The sequence below is a fragment of the Neophocaena asiaeorientalis genome, unplaced genomic scaffold, assembly GCF_003031525.2.
Source record: "Neophocaena asiaeorientalis asiaeorientalis breed wild unplaced genomic scaffold, Neophocaena_asiaeorientalis_V1.1 scaffold283, whole genome shotgun sequence".
In the NCBI taxonomy this organism is placed as follows: Eukaryota; Metazoa; Chordata; class Mammalia; order Artiodactyla; family Phocoenidae; genus Neophocaena; species Neophocaena asiaeorientalis.
Window position 1 is genome coordinate 2,528,929 of NW_020172827.1, and position 22,596 is coordinate 2,551,524.

Genomic DNA, 22,596 nt, shown 5'->3' on the forward strand with positions numbered 1-22,596 from the left:
TGTGTGTGTGTGTGTGTGTGTGTGTGTGTGTGTGTGCATGTGTGTGTATAGGATGCACTCCAAATGAATTAAAATGATTACTAAAAAAGAGAAGTAATGTTTTTGAAGAAAATAAGTAAATGCTCATGATTAACATTCACTGAAAAAGGTACAAACTGTATATATCCTCCCAATTTCTGTTAAAATGTTACACATGACTAACATTTTTTATATTTTTTCACATTTTCTTAATGACTCTGATATGATTAGAATGAGAAACAATATTTTTAAAAAAGAAAATACAATGTAAAAATAATAACTTAGAAATAACTGAAGGAGTGTTCATTTTATATGAAAATGTACTTAAGTTTTTAAGTGGCTAAATCCCTAAAAAGATTAAATTCACACTTGACATTTTAAAATATGCATATATGTCTAAAGAAGCTCATATATTTAGATGTGAAATACTGAACCTCACTGACCCTCAAGACAGTGGTGCTTTTATCCACACTTTGGCTGAAGAACAGCTCACCTCAATGCTGGAAACCACGCATGGAGTGAGATATGTTGTTTGTAAGGTTGTGTGATACATGTAAACAATGTGGAGGCAGAAAAACAGCTTGACAACCCTACTTTAAACACCAGCTTTCCACTAGCCAAAGCTAAAAACCAACTTCTCACATATCTACAAAGAGGAGGACTCTAAAATCTCATAAGAGATGAATCAGAGCTTGTGCATACAAAGTAAGAACAGCACTCTGGTCGTGTGTATGTTACACTGTACTCTGGGGACACCTAAACTATCTTCAAAGGTATATTAAATAATTTTAGGTTGTGTTTAAGGATAGTTTATTATAATCTGAATCTTTGAAAATTACTAATCCACATACAATTTTTAGGGAAATTGTTAGCCAGAATATTAAATTACTCAAGATAATTCATTACCCGACAGTCCCAGAATACAGTTTGTCTTACACAGGTTGATAACACAGTATGGCTCTGTGTGCAATGCATTCTATATTGGAGAGTCAAAAGAGATGAGGGGATAAAGCGGCAGCTGATGTTACGAGAAAAGAAAAGGTTCCTGCCCCACACATAACACTCATTATACTTTAGCCCCAAATCTCAAGTAAATGAATCTAAAGATTGAAGTTCTGGAGTCATTCTCCAGTCATTTTATATGTGTAAAAATGTACTGAGGACTTATTAACATGCAGATCTCAAGGTCCTGGGCCCTGAAAGTGACATTTGGGGGTCTAGGGCAGGGAAGAGAAATCTGCATTTTTAACAAGCTTTCCAAGTGATACTGACACTGTAGATGACAAACAAGGCTTTCAGAATCACTAGAATGAAGTTAAGGTAGTTAGCTCCCTGTCCTTTGCATAGGTTCACAGTTTGTTTAAAAACATTTTTTTTCCTAATTGTAAAATACATGCTCTCTGTAGAAAATCTGTAATATTCAGAAATGCACAAAGTATAATAAAAAATCACCTTTAATCCCAGCATCTAGAGAAATCCACTATCAATATTATGATGCAGACTTCCCTGGTGGCACAGTGGTTAAGAATCTGACTGCCAATGCAGGAGACACGGGTTCGAGCCCTGGTCTGGGAAGATCCCACAGGCCACGGAGCAACTAAGCCCGTGCACCACAACTACTGAGCCTGTGCTCTAGAGCCCGTGAGCCACAACTACTGAGCCCCCGTGCCACAACTACTGAAGCCCATGCACCTAGAGCCCATGCTCCACAACAAGAGAAGCCAGTGCAATGAGAAGACCACACACCACAACGAAGAGTATCCCCCACTCACCACAACTAGAGAAAGCGCGTGTGCAGCAACGAAGACCCAACACAGCCAAAAATAAATAAATAAAATGAATTTATTTAAAAACAAAAAACCTGATTCCTTTAAAAAAAAAATATGATGCATATTCTCTGTTCCTTCTTTTTCCCATGCACATATTTGATTTTTAATAGATTTGGGATAATACCATATACACTACTGTTTAACCTGTATTTTCTATGTAAAAACATATAGTAAGTTTTCCCTCTTCCTTAATAGCTACAAGCTAATCCATGGCATGGATGCTAAATTCACAGCCCTTAAACCTCAGCAGATCTTTAGCTTTTTAGCAAGACCTAAAAGGTTAAACTGCACCAAATATCAAGGGTTGAAAAGTGTGACACCACTATCAACCTCAGGGACAAAAATCAGCTGAATCTATCTTCAGGATAAGGTGTAAGGAATTATACAACATAATTCCATCTATATATAGGTTTTTAAAGTCAAGGAAACTAGCAATATTTTTATAGGAGATACTAACATACAATATAAAATGACAGAGAAAAGTAAATGACAACAACAACATCTAGAATAGTGTCACCCCCAGTAGAAGAGAAGGAGATGGGTGTGAGGACAGTAGGATGACCACATACTTGACTGTTCAAACCAGGAGATTTTTCAGATTGAAAGGAAGTGCTAAAACTATTATATCATATAATTTTTGAAAATATTAATATATTGTCCAACAAATTGGTTTTATTATATTGATGACCTAAAGTTCAAAGAAAAGCACATTCTTTACCAACTTTCTTGAGAAAAGAAATTCATTACTGAATTTTTAACAAACATGCCCTTTCATTTTTTTGGAGTGCCTTGATTCTAGAACAACAGCTGTACACCCAGTTAAGTCCCATGTAACTGATATCATTGTCCAAGAAGAGAAGGGGCACACATGAGGCTTCTAAGGTAAGGGAGAACTTCTACTCCTTAAATCTGAGTAGCAGGGACACACAGTTTGGCAACCCTTGCCTTATACCATATACACAGTTTATAAATATTCTTGTCTATCTGACATTTAATTCAAACTGTTTAAAAGCAAACAAGAGGACATACTTAACACACAAGGTCTCATGTAATACCCATCCTTTAATTTGGGATCTTCAGGTACGTAGAGGTCTCCACCACATAATACTTTAGCACCCTGCCAAAAAAGAACGCATATTTTATGTTAAACATAAAACCCCAGTATGCATTCCCGAAATGCCACTTGTGTCCTGAACAAATGCATACTTAGTCACTCCACTGCAAGTACAATGCAGAATACAGCTCCCAAATGGATATGACCATAGGAAAGAAGCATAGAGCAAGTAACCTAGGAGTAACTACCCCTCCCCCTCCTCTCATCTCACCTCCACTTGTTTCTCACCTGCTCCTTTGCCACTTTAACAAACCCAAGGACTCGCTCCAGATGTGGTCGGTTGATCAGGGGACCCATCCTTGTATCTTCCAGAAGGGGATCTCCAATTTTTATCCTTTGGGTCTGTTTCACCACTTCCTCTGAAAATTGATCAAGAATTTCCTTTTGCACAAATACCCTTGTACCATTACAACAAACCTAAAGGACAGACACATAAAAATTTATATGTAGATGAGGGGGAAAAAAGGAAAAGGATAAAAAGTTCAACAGCTTTAAATTTAAAAGAGACAACATACTTTCTTTAAAGGTTAGTTCCACTTCTAAAAATTATCACCATACTGAATAGGATCACACATGTAATTGTGGACATAGTACCCCACACACAAACTCTCTGCCCTATGAGAAAAAAGCTATGCCTTTGTTTTTGTATAAATTTCCTTAAAGCAATTAATAGATCCATATGACCCACAGGACTTCTATTTCTTCATCTCAGATCCTCAATTTGGCTGTATATTTTGAGAGTAGGAGGTAAGAGTGGAAGGGACTGAAGAGTAAAAATAGATCAAGAACTGAGGCCTTCAGTCTAATAAAAACCTAGGGTGGTTCAGAGTCAATGTTTGTCTCTAAAAACACAAGTAATGGGACTTCCCTGGTGGTGCAGTGGTTAAGAATCCCCCTGCCAATGCAGGGGACATGGGTTCGATCCCTGGTCCAGGAAGATCCCACATGCCACAGAGCAACTAAGCCCATGTGTCACAACTAGTGAGCCTGCACTCCAGAGCCTGCGAGCCACAACTACTGAGCCTGCGTGCCACAACTACTGAAGCCCGTGCGCCTAGAGCCCATGCTTCGCAACAAGAGAAGCCACCACAATGAGAAGCCCACACAGCGCTATGAAGAGTAGCCCCTGCTCGCTGCAACTAGAGAAAGCCCGCACGCAGTGCTAAAGACCCAACACAACCAAAATTTTAAAAAAACACACACACAAGTAATGACTATTTAGACCCTCCCACAGACATGAGACATAAATACTACTCAAATGATATCAGAACAGTAGAACAGAAAAAAAGTCCAAAAATAGATCCAAGTACTCAAGGAAATTTAGTTTACAATAAAGGTGGAATCTAAAACCACTAGAGTAAAGATGAATTAGTAACAAATGGTCCCACTGGTTAGCCATGTGGAAAAAAAGATACAATCTCATACTGTACATAGGAGTAAACCCCAAATGTATAAGGAATCTAAATATAGAATAAAAAACCAATTACCAAGAGAAAATATAGGTGAATTCTACTATAACCCAGGTGCAGGAAAAGGTTTTCTAACTAGTACTCAAAATCTAGGTGCAATGAAAGAAAAAAATGATAAATTTGACTACATAAAATCAATAATCTTTTGCATGGCAAAAACATCCTAAACAAAGCCAAGACAACAAACTGGAAGAAAACATTTACAACGTACATCACAGATAAAGGGTACTATCACCAATATTTAAATAACTTATAAAAACTGAGGGAAAATCAAAACTAATAGTATAACACACCAAAAAAAGTGAACTTGGGAATTCTCTGGCAGCCCAGTGGTTAGGACTTGGTGCTTTCACTGCCAAGGGCCCGGGTTTGATCCCTGGTTGGGGAACTGAGATCCTGCAAGTGTTGCAGCACGGCCAAAAAGAAAAAAAGTGGACTTCACTATGTGTGAATAAGAAAAAAATCTCTACAAAAAGAATTGAAGGAAATGACTAGATGTTCAATATAAAATTGGATAAAAGTTATGCACAATTCACACACACACATATAAATGGTCCTTAAGCCTAGAAAAGATGTTCAATCTCGTTCATAATTAGATAATTGAAATTAAAACTACAGTGAAGGGCTTCCCTGGTGGCGCAGTGGTTGAGAGTCCGCCTGCCGATATACAGTGAAGTATCACCCCTTACCTCGTGAGGAAACAGGCACACATATATTGTTGGTAGGAATGCAAGTTGGTCCAACCCATTTGGAGGGGAATATGGCACTATCTTACAAAATTATATATGCACTCAACATCACTAATCATAAGGGAAATATAAATAAAAACCTACAGTGAGATACTACTTCACATCTACTCTGATGGCTGTGACCAAAAAAACCAGAAAATAACAAGTATTGGCAAGGATGTGGAGAAATTAGAGCCTTTGTGCATTGTTGGTGAGAACGTAAAATGGTGCAGCTGCTGTAGAAAACAGTATGGCAATTCCTTGAAAAATTAAACACAGAATTACTATATGATCTAGAAATTCCACTTCTGGGTATATACCCAAAAGAAGTGAAAGCGGGGACTTGAATAGATATTTGCACATCAATGTTCACAGCAGTACTAGTCACAATAGCCAAAGGTAGCAGTAACCTAAATGTCCACCGGTAGATGAATGGATAAAGAAAATGTGGCATACATATACAACGGGATATTATGCAATCTTGAAAAGGAAGAAAAATCTGACACATGCTACAACATAGATGAACCTTAAAGACCTTAAGTTAAGTGAAATAAGCCAGATACAAAAGGATTAATACTGTTTGATTCCACTTATAATGAGATACCTAGAATAGTCAGATCCATATAGATAGAAAGTAGAATAGTGGTTACTGGGGACTGGGAAGAAAAGGATACATGAAGTTATTGTTTAATGTGTAGAGTTTCAGTCCTATAAGATGAAAAGAGTTCCAGAGGTGGACGGTGGTGATGGCTGCATAACAGTGTGAATGTACTTAATGCCACTGGACTGTCCACTCAAAAATGATTAACACGGTCAATTTTATATTATATATATTTTACCACAAAAAAATAAGCACAAAAAATTACATTTACCACTTCTAGGAATTTACTCTGAAAATATATCTCCAACAATGTGAACACACATGTGCACGAGGTTATTCACTGCAGAACTGTTTGTAATCACAAAATACTGGAAACTAAATGCCCATCCAAAAGAGAGTAGTTGAATAAACTAACAGCTATACAAGGAATTATACTACACAGCTATAAAGAAGAAAGAAGATTTCTATGAAATGAAGTGATTCCCAGGTGAAAAAAGTGAAACAGTAATTCTGCTATCTTTTGTGTTGAGGAAAGAAGAGAAAATAAGAAATATACAAGTACCTGGTCATTTGTGTAAAAAGAAATAGGAAGGAAAAATGAGAAACAGGTTTGGTTGGATAGGGATGGATTGGAAGAAGGAGGGAACGGGAATGGGTAGAAGGGATAGGAGGAGTGCCATTTGTTTCCTTTTTTGGTAAAATTCTGACATTTAGAACCATGTTAGTATTTAGCCTAAAGCAAGGATGGGTGAAAATAAACCCCAAATGAAATACAAACAGAAATGAATAAACTCATTATTTAAAATGAATATCATAACCATACTGAAGGCGGTGGTGAAGGAAGAACTGACTCATTAACTTCTGAACACAGAATTTTAACTGTACCCCAGGCTAAAGAAAAAAAGAGTTGTAAAAAAAAAATGTTGTACTCTAGTTAGAAGATTTTTCACAGTAGTGTACTTTCACAAATCTGAAACTATTATAAACATATTCTAGGACGGAGTAATTACATATATTGTGAGTAATGGAAGCTAAATGTCTCACTGTCAGAGAAGGAAATTATAAATATGAAAGGGAGGAGGCTAAAATAAACCTTGCAGTATTGGAATGATTGGAAATATCTGTATAAACTTGTAGTTATTAATATAGATGGATACATAAATAGATGTGTGTGTACATACATACACATATGCCAAATATATATTTCCTGGCTCTGGCCTCTGAGAAGACATATGAGCAATGATACTCCAGTAGAAACGAGTACAGCTGGCACCCAGATCTTGGTTTCTAAATACCACCTACCACTAAATGGGACCAAGCCTCCTTAGAGAAACGGCTCATTACAGAGCTCCACCAGAGAAAGCACAAGACGTGTCTAGAACACCTTGCTGTGTCAGGAAGTAAAGAAGTGCTCAAAGAATAATGAGAACATATCAAAAAGTCACAGAGGGCTTCCCTGGTGGCGCAGTGGTTGAGAGTCCCCCTGCCGATGCAGGGGACACGGGTTCGTGCCCCGGTCCGGGAAGATCCCACATGCCGCGGAGTGGCTGGGCCCGTGAGCCATGGCCGCTGAGCCTGCGCGTCCGGAGCCTGTGCTCCGCAACAGGAGAGGCCACAACAGTGAGAGGCCCGCATACCGCAAAAAAAAAAAAAAAAAAAAGTCACAGAAAGAGGCTCCCACTATCTGAATCTGCAATTATTTGAGCATCAAAATAAATAATACTAGTAATGGGTTATAACTTGCAGAATGAAATAAGAATCCATTGGTCTATGCTGATATAATGAATGAAAAACAAACAAGGGAAAAGGAAAAAAGTTCTTTCTTGTAATAGACAGTGAACTATATAAATGTAGAAGGAGTAACAGAATTGGAAATACACCAATTTTTCTTGGTGACCACCAGAAAAAAATGTTTCCAGCAAACATCAACCAAGGGTGCTAACACTAGCAGGTCAAAGTTTAATAAGGAACAAGATAGTCTCACTTTATCTCCTACAATATACTTATTAACCACAAAGGAAAAAACAGTAACTTTACAGTAAAGACCCACCTTAAGCAAGTGATCAAAGTCAGCAACACCACTGTGAAATATAAAACATCTTTTTTGTGGTGTTTTGCCAAAAATGCATAACCTGAATCCAATTAAAAAAAAAAAACAACAGCCAAAACCTAGACAGACCCAAAATGAGGGACATTCCACAAAATAAATGGCCTGTATTCTTCAAAAATGTCAAGGTCCTGAAAGATAAGAATGACTTCAAAACTGTTCCAGATTAAGTGAGAGTAAAGAGACACAACAAGTAAATGCAATGCATCTTCCTGGATTAGATCTTGGACCAGCAAAAAAAAAAAAATTGTTTCTAAAAGGACATTAGTCAAACAAATGGAGAAATCTGAATAAGGGCTATAGACTGAGTAACAGTACTACATTAATATCAAGTTATATATTTTACTAAGTATTTTGTGCTTATTTAAAAGAATGCACTTGGTTTTAGGAAATACACATAGGAATGTAGAGGTTAGGGATCTTCTGTCTGCAACTTTCAAACAGATCAGGAAAAAAACAGTAATAATATGCATATGTAGGTATAGACATACCAACAGAATGGTAAATGTGATAAAATGTTAACACTGAGGGACCTGGTTCAAAGATAGATTGGAATTCTTTGTACTATTTGTGCAACTTTTCTGTAAGTCTGAAATTATTTCAAAATAATAAGCTTTAAAACACGTTTTGAGGGCTTCCCTGGTGGCGCAGTGGTTGAGAGTCCGCCTGCCGATGCACGGGACATGGGTTCGTGCCCCGGTCCGGGAGGATCCCACATGCCACAGAGCGGCTGGGCCCGTGAGCCATGGCCGCTGAGCCTGCGCGTCCGGAGCCTGTGCTCCACAACGGGAGAGGCCCCAACAGTGAAAGGCCCGCGTACCGCAAAAAAAAAAAAAAGAAAAAGAAAACACGCTGTAAGATGAAGGGGTTGAGATTCCCATTAAACCTCTTCCAGGGTCAGGTACACACCTCGCCTTGCGTGAGGAAGTTGGCCATCAGTGCCCCCTTCACAGCATTCTTCATATCACAATCTGAGAAGATGATCAGTGGAGACTTGCCTCCAAGTTCCAAGGTAACAGGTTTAATTCCTTTAGCTGACATCTCCATGATCTTACAGAACAAGAACAAAAGCATTCAGAATGAGATTACATGCTACGTTAACAAGATCCTGACCCTCCAAAGTCATCTTGAACTATGCATGACCTGCAGCCTTGTTCTCAGTATACTTTGTCCTCTGTCTACTTGAAATATTCTTTTCCAGAACACTGAAGAGAATCCTCAGAATTGCACTTGATAGTCTGAATAGGGAGTTCATTTAAAAAATACTGTCAATTCCCCTGTCATGGGCAGAAACTCTTTTGTATTACTGTTACTATGTTCAAGGCAGACAGAGTTCAGAGCACAAACTAAGGTCAAAACAATGAATCTGAAATAAACTGAGAAAATACCCTTTCTTCTGAGGTGGCTGCTATAGATGAGGTAAGTTACCAAACAATACAAGTGACAGCTCAGGGCCTGCCCTCTCAGACACAGGCAGGAGAAGATGACTCCCATCCCCAATGAGCCTAACACCAGTGGGCTATTCTAATTATCCTTCATACTTTTAAAGCACACTTCAGACCTCTGCCCAATAATACCTACAGACTCCCTGCCAATACAAGCTGGGTAAAATCAGAGGATAAGCCTCCAACATATATTCTGGGGAGGCTTGACACAGCCGGATCTACATGCCATTTATGTTCTCCTATACTGGTCTTATCTTTACCTTTGAGCCAGTGGGCACACTTCCAGTGAAGGAGACTTTGGCCACATCGCGATGCTGACACAGAAACTGGCCTGTGGCAGCCCCTCCCTGCACAACGTTGAAGAGCCCAGGAGGCACGCCGGCCTCAGTATAGACTTCAGCCAGCAGCAGTGTGGACACAGGTGTGAAGGGAGAAGGTTTAAAGACCATGGCGTTACCTGCATTACCAAGACACAAACACAGAAAGACTTTTAAGACAGGATCCTTTGAAGACGGGACAAGAAGACACACCAAGAACAACTCCAATTGTTTCCTTTTTTAAAAATTTAATTAATTAATTAATTTATTTATTTATTTATTTTTGGCTGTGTTGGGTCTTCGTTGCTGCATGCAGGCTTTTTCTAGTTGTGGTGAGCGGCAGCTACTCTTTGTTGCAGTGTGCGGGCTTCTCATTGCGGTGGCTTTTGTTGTGGAGCACGGGCTCTAGGCGCACAGGTTCAGTACCTGTGGCACACGGTCTTAGTTGCTCTGTGACCTGTGGGATCTTCCAGAACCAGAGCTCAAACCCGCGTCCCCCCTGCATTGGCAGCTGGATTCTTAACCACTGCACCACCAGGGAAGTCCCTCCAATTGTTTCCTGTTCCCCATCAAATGCTAGGTCAAAAATGTTATTAATAAGTAAATATATCTTGCTCTTCCCACTTTGGTTTCTCTTATTAAACAGACCCCAAGCCACACACCTGTAGTGTCTCAGCCAATAATACCTTACACTTGCATATCTAGGCCTTTTTGCATATATTAATCTCAGCATTTGCAACAGTAGTAAGAAGTAGGTATGATCAGACCCATTTTATGAGTTGAAACTGAAGACCAGAAAGGTTAATTAATTTGATGCAAGTACCCTGAACTAGTAACTTAATTCTATTTCTCCTCTATCACAGAGAAATGTGCAAAAAGAACGTGAAGCAGCAAAAAGAAAAAAGCTGCATTTCAATAGAGTGTCCTAATAGTAAAGCTTTTTTAACCTGACAGTTTTTCTAAGGTACGATGTCTTCTTTTCCGACAGATTCTTCTCTTTAAATAGCATGAGAAAACTTTTTGTTAATCAGCCAAAGCTTCTCCGATGGAAGCTTTGTTTATCACTTCTCTTAAGACACAAATGAAGGAGGAAGTTTATCTTCTGCTTCCTAAATGAAGTCAAAACTCCTAAGTGCTACCCCCTACACAGAAATTCATGTCCAGAATTCTTGTCCATAAAGGAAGAGAACTTACAAGTAGCACAAATCTAATTCATTTGACAGTTTAAAAAAGAAAGACCTCCAAGACCAAAATTAACTTTCTTCCTTCCCATAAACAAAAATAAATTAAATAAAAATGGGAATAATGTAGACACGGTCTGTGTGTATAACCTCAAAGCTCCCTAAGGGGTAGGGCAGGGGTGAAACCGTGTCCTGGGAGAAAGGGTGGCTCACATGTAGAGGAATAATCCATTCTTACCACAAGCCAGAGCTGGAGCCGACTTCCAGCAGGCGATCTGAAAGGGGTAGTTCCACGCTCCTATTCCGACACACACCCCTAGTGGTTCCCTTCTGGTGTAACCAAAGGATCCGCCGGGGAGCTGGATGTGTTCGCCTAAGGGGAAAAAGAGGGTAGAGAAGAGTGCAGTACCGCTTGTCCCAAGACTCCACCAGCACCTGGACTCACTCTGGACTTGTCAGACCAGCCCCCTCCCAGGCCCCAGCCACTGGGCTCATGCCACCTCTGTTCTTTTGTTCATTCTAGTCATTCTTACACTGCTTCTGCATGTTCTCTTCACGTAAATAGTCCTTTCTATCCTTCAAAACCATGTTCGTTCAACTCAATATAACCCTCTATAAATTAACCAAGCATCCACTACATAACTTAGATGAAATGAAACAGAAATGGGGAAAGACTCAGCAGCTGAAGAGTCTGAGGACCCTGAAACCTCAGACTTCCGGCTCCCCACAGCCCTCATGGGCCCTGCTAAAGCAGCTGACATGTAAACTGATGTACACTTCCTAGATAAAGAAAATTTTCTGCTAAGTAGGTAAAACTAATAAATATGATGTACTTACTGACTCTTGCAAGAATTGGTTTTTCCACAACCTGTTCTACAGCTCAGGTATGAGGCTAGGTGCTTTACATACATCATCTCATTTAATCCTTATAATAACCAAGAAGATAGAGATTACCATCTCCAGTTTAAATAAAGAAAGATAAAGTAGTTCTCAATGTCACTGAAGTAGAGAGTGATAAGCCCAGGATTTTAACCCAGGCCTGTCTTAATTCCAAAATCTGTACACTGACCCCCCAGACTCTGCTCTCCTGCCTCCTTGTCAGCTGGTCACAGAAGGCCAGGTGAGGGCTTACCGGCCATGGATCCCGCTAAGCCTGCATAGTACTCCAGGCACTGCCAGGAAGTGTCAATGTCCCAGCGGGCCTCAAAGATGGACTTGCCGTTGTTGATGGTCTCCACAGTGGCAATTTCATCCTTCCGATCCTTTGGGTGAAACAGAAGACCAGATTTAAAACAAATTACCATACACCTCAACACATTCAACAGTCAAACCAGAATACATTGCCCAACTTTAAAAAATAGAAACAGCTTTCACTTTCAATGAAAACAGAAGGAATGGCAATGGGACATTTGGAAGAGAAATAAAACTTATTGCTAAACAGTACCCTGTTCTCCCCATCAAGTAACTGTCACAGATACAAGACCAACACCTCATTTCAAGATCAATTAGAAAAGGAATGTTTTGAGAAATAAATATTATATATGTACATCTGTATAAATATGTATAGATACATGTGCATGTATAGAGTAAGAACAAACAGTTCTTACTTAGGAAAACTGTACAAAACAGCCAAACACACAATCGGCATTTAAAAGGTTATATACCCACGGCTTTAATTCACCCAAAGAAATGCAGCATGTTAAAATCATAAGATAATCACAAGACAATTATTTTCTAATGCTTAGTACTCATCAATGTTCTTTTCTAATACTGTTTCCAGATGTAGTTTATACAACTTAGAGGTAAGAGAGTCCAGGGATGAAGGAAAAAGTTTGGGAAATTAGACCTAAAAAGAAAAGCTAAATAATGCCCCTAAAGGAGATCAAAATATTGAATATGTAAGAAACAGATATTTGCTATTATGGATCCAATTTAAAATAAACATTGTGGTCAAAATCTAAACATACATAAAAGATGAATCAAATAATTGACAAGAAGATGCATTCTCTTACTAAAACTGGTAATCAGTAAGGCTTACCAGAAGCAAAATGAAATAGCAACAGAAATTAACACAAGCATCTAATTAACACAAACTCTATCAAGATTGAGTACAAATCTCAGAAAAGATGGAAGGAGGAATATGAAAATCAGTATGAAATACATGAAAAGACAGTTTGATAATGATATTTGGACATGTTCTGTTTCTACAAAGACCAGAGGTATAAAGTGCTTTGATTCATTCATTCCATATTTGTTGAATTCCAGACATGGCAGAGTAGAATTACTTGAGCTCACCTCCTCTCGTGAAAACACCAAAATCACAACTAACTACTGAATAACCATTGACAAAAAAGACTGGAACCTACCAAAAGAGATATCCTACATCCAAAGACAAAGAAGAAGCCACAATAAGATGGTAGGAGGGGGACACTCGCAATCTAATCAAATTCCCACGCCCGCCAGGTGGGAGACCCACAAACTGGAAAATAATTATATTGCAGAGGCTCTCCCAGAGGAGTGAGAGTTCTGAGCCCCATGTCAGGCTCCTCAGCCTGGAGGTCTGGCATTGGGAGGAGGAGCCCCCAGAGCACTTGGCTTTGAATACCAGCAGGGCTTGATTGCAGGAACTCCACAGGACTGGGAGAAATAGAAACTCCACTCTTGGAGGGCAGACGCAAGGTCTCATGCACACCAGGACCCAGGGAAAAAGCCGAGACTTCATAGGAGCCTAGGCCAGACCTACCTGCTGGTCTTGGAGGGTCTCCTGGGGAGGCGGAGGGTGGCTGTGGCTCACTGTGGGGACAAGGACACTAGTGGCAGAGGTACTGGGGAGTGCTCATTGGCATGATCTCTCCTGTAGGCCGCCATTTTGACACCAAGACCTGGCCCCACCCAACAGCCTATAGGCTCCAGTGCTGGGATGCCTCAGGCCAAACAACCAACAGGGTGGGCACACAGCCCCACGCATCAGCAGACAGGCTACCTAAAGTCTTCCTGAGCCCACAACGACCTCGAAACACACCCCTTGACATGGCCCTGCCCACCAGAGGGACAAAGCCCAGATCCACCCACCAGTGGGCAGGCACCAGTCCCTCCCACCAGGAAGTCTGCACAAGCCTCTAGACCAGCCTCCTACACGAGGGGACAACACCAGAAGCAAGAGTAACTACAACCCTGAAGCCTGCAGAACAGAGACCACAAACACAGAAAGTTAGACAAAATGAGATGGCAGAGAAATATGTTCCAGATGAAGGAACAGGATAAAACCCCAGAACAACAACTAAGTGAACTGGAGACAGTAACAAATGCAGAATGATTGCCTAAGAAAAAAAGGATAGGTCCAGTCTCTGCCTTCAAGGTTAAGATTTTGCCTTCCAATGCAGGGGGTGCGGGTTTGATCCCTGGTTAGGGAGCTAAGATCCCACATGCCTCACAGCCAAAAAACCAAGAAAAAACAAAATCAAAAAACAAAAAACATAAAAAAGGAAGTTAGTAACTTCTAAATAAATTCTGCAATTACTGAATAGACATGTTCCTTCAGAAAGGATAATTTGTTTACATTCAACACAGTCTAAAATAAATTGCCTTTTAAACCAGCAATTTACCTTCTCTTTCTCTGATTCTACACTCACCAAAACGACTTTTTAACAATTAACTTGTTTCCCAAGTTACTGATACTGGAAAGAGGGTACCTAGAAGGACAACAAGCATCAGTTCTGATGTAACAGTTTTTAACTACGTGTAAGTTATTCCCCTTCTTGGATCTGTTGAGTATGATCAACATGAAACACATTTTCAAAAGGCATGATCAACCGTAAGTGACTTAAACTACATTTCTAGAATGCAAGAAGGCAACTAGTCCCTAAAGAGGAAGTAGGTACTGGTTCACTCATCAGCATAAATACACTGATGAATCAGTATATTACACTTCAAACACATGAAGAAATATTAAACTGGCAAAAGTGAAATGCTGTTGTCTTCCACATTAATACGAGAGTGGACAGACAGGAAGTAATCTGTGACTATTGCTGAAAAGCCTTGGAATATTTACTAAGAAAGGAAGTTTTATTATTATTATTTTGGTAAACAATGGACAGGCAATTAGCTTTGAGGACTGTTTCAAGGTTTGAACTCAAAGAGAAAATTCAATTTATTGGCTGGCCTTTTGAGATTTTTCTTATCTTATTCCAGCATTTTCTACCCTCACAAAAAAGGTTATTTCTAAAAAGCCATTATGAGGGACTTCCCTGGTGGTTCAGTGGTTAAGAATCTGCCTGCCAATGCAGGGGACATGGGTTTGAGCCCTGGTCCGGGAAGATCCCACATGCCGCAGAGCAACTAAGCCCATGAGTGACAACTACCGAGCCCACGTGCCATAGCTACTGAAGCCCGCGCAGCTAGAGTCCATGCTCTGCAACAAGAGAAGCCACCTCAATGAGAAGCCCATGCACCGCAACAAAGAGTAGCCCCCGCTCGCCACAACTAGAGAAAGCCCACGCACAACAATGAAGACTCAACGCAGCCAAAAATTTAAAAAATAAAATAAAAAGCCATTATGAGATCTTTCAACATACCTTCAAGGATCATCAAAAAAAGTCCCTGACGAAAACTATCAGAGTCCAAGTGGATCTCTACTGATACTTAATATTGCTTTCAGGGAAATGGTATTCGCTTACCCTCCCAGAATAAGGAGAGCAGAGGGAGAATGGGAAAACAATATAAGTTTCCTGCCCCTACTAGTACAAGAGCCATCACAAAACAAAACTGTCCACCATGACAATGTACTGCTGTTAAGTATTTCTTGGGAAACATGTACTTCCTATCTACCCCTGTCATCCTCTCCACCACCCTGCTTCACATGTGACCTGACCAGGGGTCCTCTGGGATGAAAGAGAAGAAGCAAAGGGCAGGAGACTCACCTCTCTCCTTCACTTCAAACCTCTCAGCAAGCTCAGTGTTTAGCTTTTATAAGAGAACCACCTGAGCAAAGACGTGCCCACTAAACCTTGACAAGCCTGAGCCCCTGATTGCTTTAAGAGGCAGAGCTGAGCAAAGCAGTCACTGAAGGCAAGTGCATAATCTATATACACAATCTTTTTATATGTAAATGTGTTATCACAGTTTTAAAACACATTTTCTCTCTCCTTTGAAAGCCAAACGATAGCGACTTTCATAAGAACACTCCAACTAAGAAATGATTGGGGCCTACCATTAAGATCTTTATAATCTGATAAAAAGCATCAAAAGATTCAAAGTGAAAAAGGAAACATAAGACCAATAAATATACTAAAAAACATTCACTACACTAGGAGTCAATGCGCTCCCAGCTAAGGTGGAGTTACAGGGACCAGATTTAGCCTCCACCTTAAGCAACTAAAAAGACCAGGTAAAATACATGAAACAACAATTTTCAGACACTGGACAGACAGCTCAGGACAGTGATCCCTGAGAGAGGGAAACAAAAGAGGTGAGCCCTACATGTATTCTTGCCTACTGCCTGGAAAGAGTTCATCACAGAGCAGGGAGGAGGAACTTAGGTGGGGCCCAACAGATACTCTGAGTTGAGGAAACAGGTTGGGAGTTCAGGGAGTATGTGATGGCTACAGTCTGCAGGCTGAGTATGGGACAGAAGAGAGCTGCACAGGAGAACCCCAGAGACCCCTCTTAAGTCTTCATCTGAGAACTGGTCAGTTGTGAGGACACTACCCAAGGCCAGGAAAAAAACTAACCAAAAAGGTGAAAAAAATCCCCCAAACTCACACAGGGCCAGGAATAGTTCATGTTCCCACCAGCCACAGTGAGAAAAACCTCATTAATACACAGAGCATCAAGCTAGGTATTCAAAAAGGTATTCAGTAGTGGGGCAAAATTAGCTTCTCTGGTCATACCTAACAAAGCACAGAAGCAAGCCTTGCAAGGATCAAATTGATCCCCAGTAACTTCACTGTGTCCCAGAACAAAGTTCATTAATATTTTTTAAAGTACAAGAATATTCGACATCCAACAACATACAATTCACAATGTCTACTGGTAATAAATTACCAGACATGCAAAATGTAGGAATGTTATATAATGCCTAACCAGGAGGAAAAAAAACAATCAATAGAAACAGAACCAGAATTGAGAGATGACAGAATTAGTAGACAGGGATATTAAATGTTATTATAACTATATTCCATGTGCTCAAGAAGGCAGAGGAAAACATGAGCATGTTAGGGAGCAACGTGGAGCAACAACAAAAAAGACTCATGTTGAACTTCTAGAGATGAAAAATACACTGGATGGGATTAATAGCAGATTAGACACTATAGAAGAAAAGATAGATGAACTTTAGGCATAACAATGGAAATTACCCAAAATAAAACACATAGAGGAAAAAAATTGTGGAAAAAATGAACAGAGCATCAGTGAACTGTAGAATAGTTTCAAGCAGCCCAACATATATGTAATTGGAGGCTCTGAAGAAGAGGAGATATAAAAGGGGGCAGAAAAAAAATATCTGAAGAAATAATAGCCAATATTTTTCAAATTTAACTAAACTGTAAGTGTACAGATTCAAGATCAATAAACTCCAAACAAAAGAAATATAAAGAAAACTGCATCAAAAGCCATAATGATGCACCCCAATGTTCACTGCAGCACTATTTACAATAGCCAGGTCATAGAAGCAACCTAAATGCCCATCGACAGATGAATGGATAAAGAAGATGTAGTACATATATACAGTGGAATATTACTCAGCCATAAAAAGGAATGAAATTGGGTCACTGTAGAGATGTGGATGGACATAGACTGCCATACAGAATGAAGTCAGAAAGAGAAAAATAAATATCATATATTAACACATGTATGTGGAATCTAGAAAACTGGTACAGATGAACCAGTCTGCAAGGCAGAAATAGAGACACAGATGTAGAGAACAAACATACGGACACCAAGCGGGCAAGCGGGGGGTGGTGGAATGAACTGGGAGACTGGGATTGACATATATACACTAATATGTATAAAATAGATAACTAATAAGAACCTGCTGCATAAAAAAATAATTAAATTTTAAAAAAAGGAAGATATAATGAAATTGCTTAAAACTAGTGGTAAGAAGGAAAATCTTAAAAGCAGCCAAAGGGGGAAAAAACATTAAAAACAGAGGAACAAAAATAAGAATGAAAGCAGGCTTCTCTTCTGAAACAACACAAGCCAGACGACAGCGGTGCAACATCTTTAAAGTACTGAAAGAAAAAACTGTCAACCTAGAATTATCTACCTAGAATTCTTTTAAAAAGGAAAGCAAAATAAAGACTTTCAGACATACAAAACCTGAAAGAACATCTCCAGCAAACCTGCACTATAAAAAATGCTAAAGAAATTTCTTCAAGCAGAAAAAAAAATATGGTAACAGATGGAAATTTGGGCCTACCCAAAGGAATGAAAAGCACTAGAAATGCTAAAAATGTAGGAAAATATCAAATCTTTTTATCTTATAAAAGATAATTGTGCATAGTTTAAAAATGGAAGGGGCAAAGAACTGCAGATCACGATTAACTAGAAAAATCACTACGAGAAACAACTGAGAGCTATAACTGTAGGCTGTGGTCAGAGGGTGGGATTTGTTTAGTTACGGAATAGTTTTGGGTAAAGGCAGATCCAGGGTATGATCATCAGACAAGAGCTTTAGAGAAATATAGTAATATATTTTTGACTGTAATATGTAAAAATATTTTATAAGATATTAAAGAAAATGGAATGGGGAGTTTAAAGGAAAAGAAAATTAATATCAGATAGTCCATTTCAGAGCAAAAAAAAATTTAGATATTATTCAGGATTTAAAAAGTAATTTTATAATGATAAAGGAGCCGGTTCTTAAGAAGATATTACAACCCAAATGCTTATGCACAAGGAAAACGTGAGAGACAAATCAGAATAATAAATTATCAGCTTTGAGTTACCACTTTTAATCTATCAAATAAAAAATAAATTTTAGGGCTTCCCTGGTGGCGCAGTGGTTGGGAATCTGCCTGCCAATGCAGGGGACACGGGTTCGAGCCCTGGTCTGGGAGGATCCCACATGCCGCGGAGCAACTAGGCCCGTGAGCCACAACTACTGAGCCTGCGCGTCTGGAGCCTGTGCTCCGCAACGGGAGAGGCCGCAACAGTGAGAGAGAGGCCTGCGCACCGCGATGAAGAGTGGCCCCCGCTCGCCGTAACTGGAGAAAGCCCTCGCACAGAAACGAAGACCCAACACAGACAAAAATAAATAAATAAATTTATAAAAAAAAATAAATAAATAAATTTTAATAGCAGAAAATACCTTGTTGGGAGAAAATTCTCCAGGAATATTTTTACACTACTGCATGGTCCAGACTTTCTGAGCAAAGGACACTGACAAGCTGACTGAAAAACAAAGGCCTTAGAAGGCAGAGACAGGGTCTCCCAAAAGATAGAGGTCACTGGAGCGATGTGGAGATATAAAGCTCTCTCCTTCCTGTTCCTGGAGACATCTGCTTATATTCCAGGGTAGTAAACCTAATGACACCTTCCCCCCTTATGAGATCTGCTTAATGAGTAACCTCTCTCCAGAGAAGAGAATGGGCAGATGTGCAGCCCCCATATAAGCTGAGTCTCATTATTTTAGGGTTCCTCTCCTGTGGTGCAACCACTGCATGCAACAGGGTTAACATCTGCCTCTCACTGCATCACCCCATGGGGACTGGGACTCAGAAAACTAGTGCTAAAGTATTGCTCTGGGTACAGCATCTGGGTGCTGTAATAAACCCTTTCCCTAATCCAGAAAGCTTCATGTCTCTTGTCAGAACACACATATAACCTTGCAAGTAGGGTAACTCTTAGACCCTCAGTTTCTGACATAACACACTGATGAGGAAAAGAAAAATCATCACAGTCCTACACTGAGAGATATCCTTGACTTATATTTTGGTGTATATCCTCTGAATTTTCTAATTTTCTGTAATGACAATCTAGTACTTTTGCTCTTTAAGACTGTAAAAAGCTAAACTTTATTTCTTAAGAAGGGAACACTGATGAATCTATGAAATCTTCCAGGCAGCTAAGGTAGAAAATAAACCTGAAAACGAAAAGTGAACTTAAGAGTCATCAGAGGAAAAAGTAAAAAGGAAACAAGTATACATAGTAAAATGAAAAGGAGACAAGCTACAAAGGATACATTATCACTCCAACAAAGAAGGAAAAGAAGGGCTTCCCTGGTGGCGCAGTGGTTGAGAGTCTGCCTGCCGATGCAGGGGACACGGGTTCGTGCCCCGGTCTAGGAAGATCCCACATGCCACAGAGCGGCTGGGCCCGTGAGCCATGGCCGCTGAGCCTGCGCGTCCGGAGCCTGTGCTCTGCAACGGGAGAGGCCACAGCAGTGTAGAGGTCCGCGTACCGCAAAAAAAAGAAAGACGGAAAAGAAAACCTGCCGAGGGAGATGTCACAAGGAGCCAAGAGCCAGAATGAAATCACTGATGGAAAGCTTGTTGTACATACCAAGGTGAGCATATGGAAATGTCTTCCTACTTCATCAAAAAGGTATCACCTAATAGCGCATCAAGGTCTAACTGCAAAGCATCATAAAGAACTCACAGAACAGTGCAAGAGGACTTTTCTGGAAGACATTAAATTAAAACATACCCTTATTATCCTGGCAGCCTCCAAAAGGATTCGGCAACGTTCCATGCCAGATTTTTGACTCCATATTTTAAAGGCAGCCTTTGCATCTTGAACAGCTAAGTTTACTTCCTTTTCTCCTGAACACGTGAAAGTAGCTATCACTCGCCCTAGAAATACAGGGAAAGTCAGTGTTATCTCAATTGGTTGCCACACATTTTAAATAAAGTATTGTGTATCCAATTTTCCTTTTATTGATCCTCTTCTCGTTTTAAAGTATGGTTTGATTTAGTGACTACCCTTATACCAGCAGCTGACCTTTTCAAGATCTAATAAAAATTGCAGACTTCTGTCCAGAAAAATGTACTGAACCGTATCACAGAGTTATAGAGAGAACATGTCCCTTGCCTAGCACACCATGAACTTCAGGGTAAGAACCCCTGCCCTCCTCTATTTTACATTTGGGTTTACTAACATTAACCTCCAATCAATGATTTCACAATGCTCCTTAACTATGTTTGAGAATCCCAGAGGTCTTACAAAATCAAAGTACTCTGTCTCCTGAGTTATGAACTCTGATTTTAAATCACTGGTTTATGTTCTATACAAGTCATATAATACTGATAATTGATGAATATGGTTAATAAACAGAATATCAAGAAAAGATATTCCTAAAAGCAAGAAAATTTTTTTCTCAAATATGGGGAAAAGACAAACAGTCCCTCATTTTCTTATTTCAGTCTTATTCCCTATCCTGGGCAAAATATGAAATGATCAGTTTTTCTAGACCCAAATCCCAAGCGTTGTGACTGACTCTACTAAAAAGAATTCTTTAAGATGTCAAGTCAGCAGTTTCTTCTCCCCTCCCACAAGAACACCTGGGACTCTGCTTTTTCCAGAGATTTCACAAACCTGCTATTTGTTACAAATTTAAGTAGCCAACTGGTAAAGGCAGTGCTTAAGGATCACACACACTGTAGGCAATTAAAATAAAGAGCAATTTTTCTTTCTTTTGTATCATTATAGGGGTGGGGGTCAAGAGGCTGTTTCCTCCTACCTAAAGAAGAGCCTGATTGTGTCTGTGGCCCCTTCCTGCTCTGTGGTTTGGTGTTATTGGTCAAATGTAAATTCTCCAGTCTCTTGAAATCCAGTTTTATCCCTCTGGCTACATACCACTTGGTTTGCACAAACATTTACATTTTTCTCCTCATAAATATCCCATAACACCCAGCAAAACAAACACAAAGCAAAACCAAAACAAAAAACCTATTCCTCATTTGCTTTGTGATCTATGGAGCTCGCAGGGCAAACTGAGGGCCTGGCACAGTGCTGGGCACACATTAAACACGGGATAAAAGCAGGATTTTTTTTTCCCTTTCCCAGTTCTGGTTCATGATCGGAAATATTTTAACATAAGGGGATGGCAACAAAGTCCTCATTCAAGCTAACTAGAAACCTCTGTGCGCGTTCCCCCATTTTGGCACAAGTGTTTCTTTTCACCTCGTCCTTCTAGAACTCCTCTGCTACGTGCACGGTTGAAGACATTACTGCAGTCCTAACCTTAAAATTTAATAAAATTAACGAAGACTCCACCTCACCCACCGGGGCTTTGTGGACTCTCTGTTCAGGCCGTTGTAAAACTACCCATGACCCCGTCGAGCAACTCACCAGCCTGTCCAGTTTCCTACGACCCCCTTCGTGTCCGGTCCACATGCTTTCAAGTTTGCACAGCACCGTTAGCTGCCTACACATACAACTTTATACTCTACACTGTCACTTACCTGTGCTCAGTAAACGTCTGCTGAATGCACTACATGAAGGTTCAGGGAGGTAGACTAGGTTCACTCCTGGGGCGGGGGAGAGTCAATCCGCGCCCGACCCTCGCCCCCACCCCGGTCCCCGCCTCGTTCCCCGCCCCGCCGTCCCGGTCCTGCCGCCCGGTCTCCGTCCCGTTACCGGTTGCTGGCTCGAACGCCTTCTCGGTGCCGGAGGTGTCCACAGGATCCACGCGGGCCCCGCCGCGGTAATTGAGAGGCTGAGACACGATGAAGGTGCCAGTGCTCATGGCGGCGACCAGAACAGGCCGGAGAGTGTGGCGAAGCGGAGAGAGCCCGGCCGTACCCGCTCGGAGGAACATGGGGGACGGGCGCAAGGTCGTGCCCTAGG

At 40.3% G+C, this 22,596-nt stretch overlaps 1 protein-coding gene across 1 annotated transcript in view; it reads right to left on the reverse strand.

The window, feature by feature from the left end:
- The window catches only part of ALDH9A1 (aldehyde dehydrogenase 9 family member A1), a 28,733-nt gene extending 6,137 nt beyond the window's left edge, over window positions 1-22,596 (reverse strand). Inside the window, exons 1-8 of the mRNA XM_024741977.1 lie at window positions 22,387-22,596; window positions 20,455-20,600; window positions 11,942-12,071; window positions 11,048-11,182; window positions 9,572-9,768; window positions 8,776-8,916; window positions 3,190-3,378; window positions 2,877-2,964 (exon numbers count right to left, since the gene is read on the reverse strand). Coding sequence (XP_024597745.1) covers window positions 2,877-2,964; window positions 3,190-3,378; window positions 8,776-8,916; window positions 9,572-9,768; window positions 11,048-11,182; window positions 11,942-12,071; window positions 20,455-20,600; window positions 22,387-22,567 — 1,207 coding nt within the window. The 5' untranslated portion in view covers window positions 22,568-22,596. The remainder of the gene's footprint in view (window positions 1-2,876; window positions 2,965-3,189; window positions 3,379-8,775; window positions 8,917-9,571; window positions 9,769-11,047; window positions 11,183-11,941; window positions 12,072-20,454; window positions 20,601-22,386) is intronic.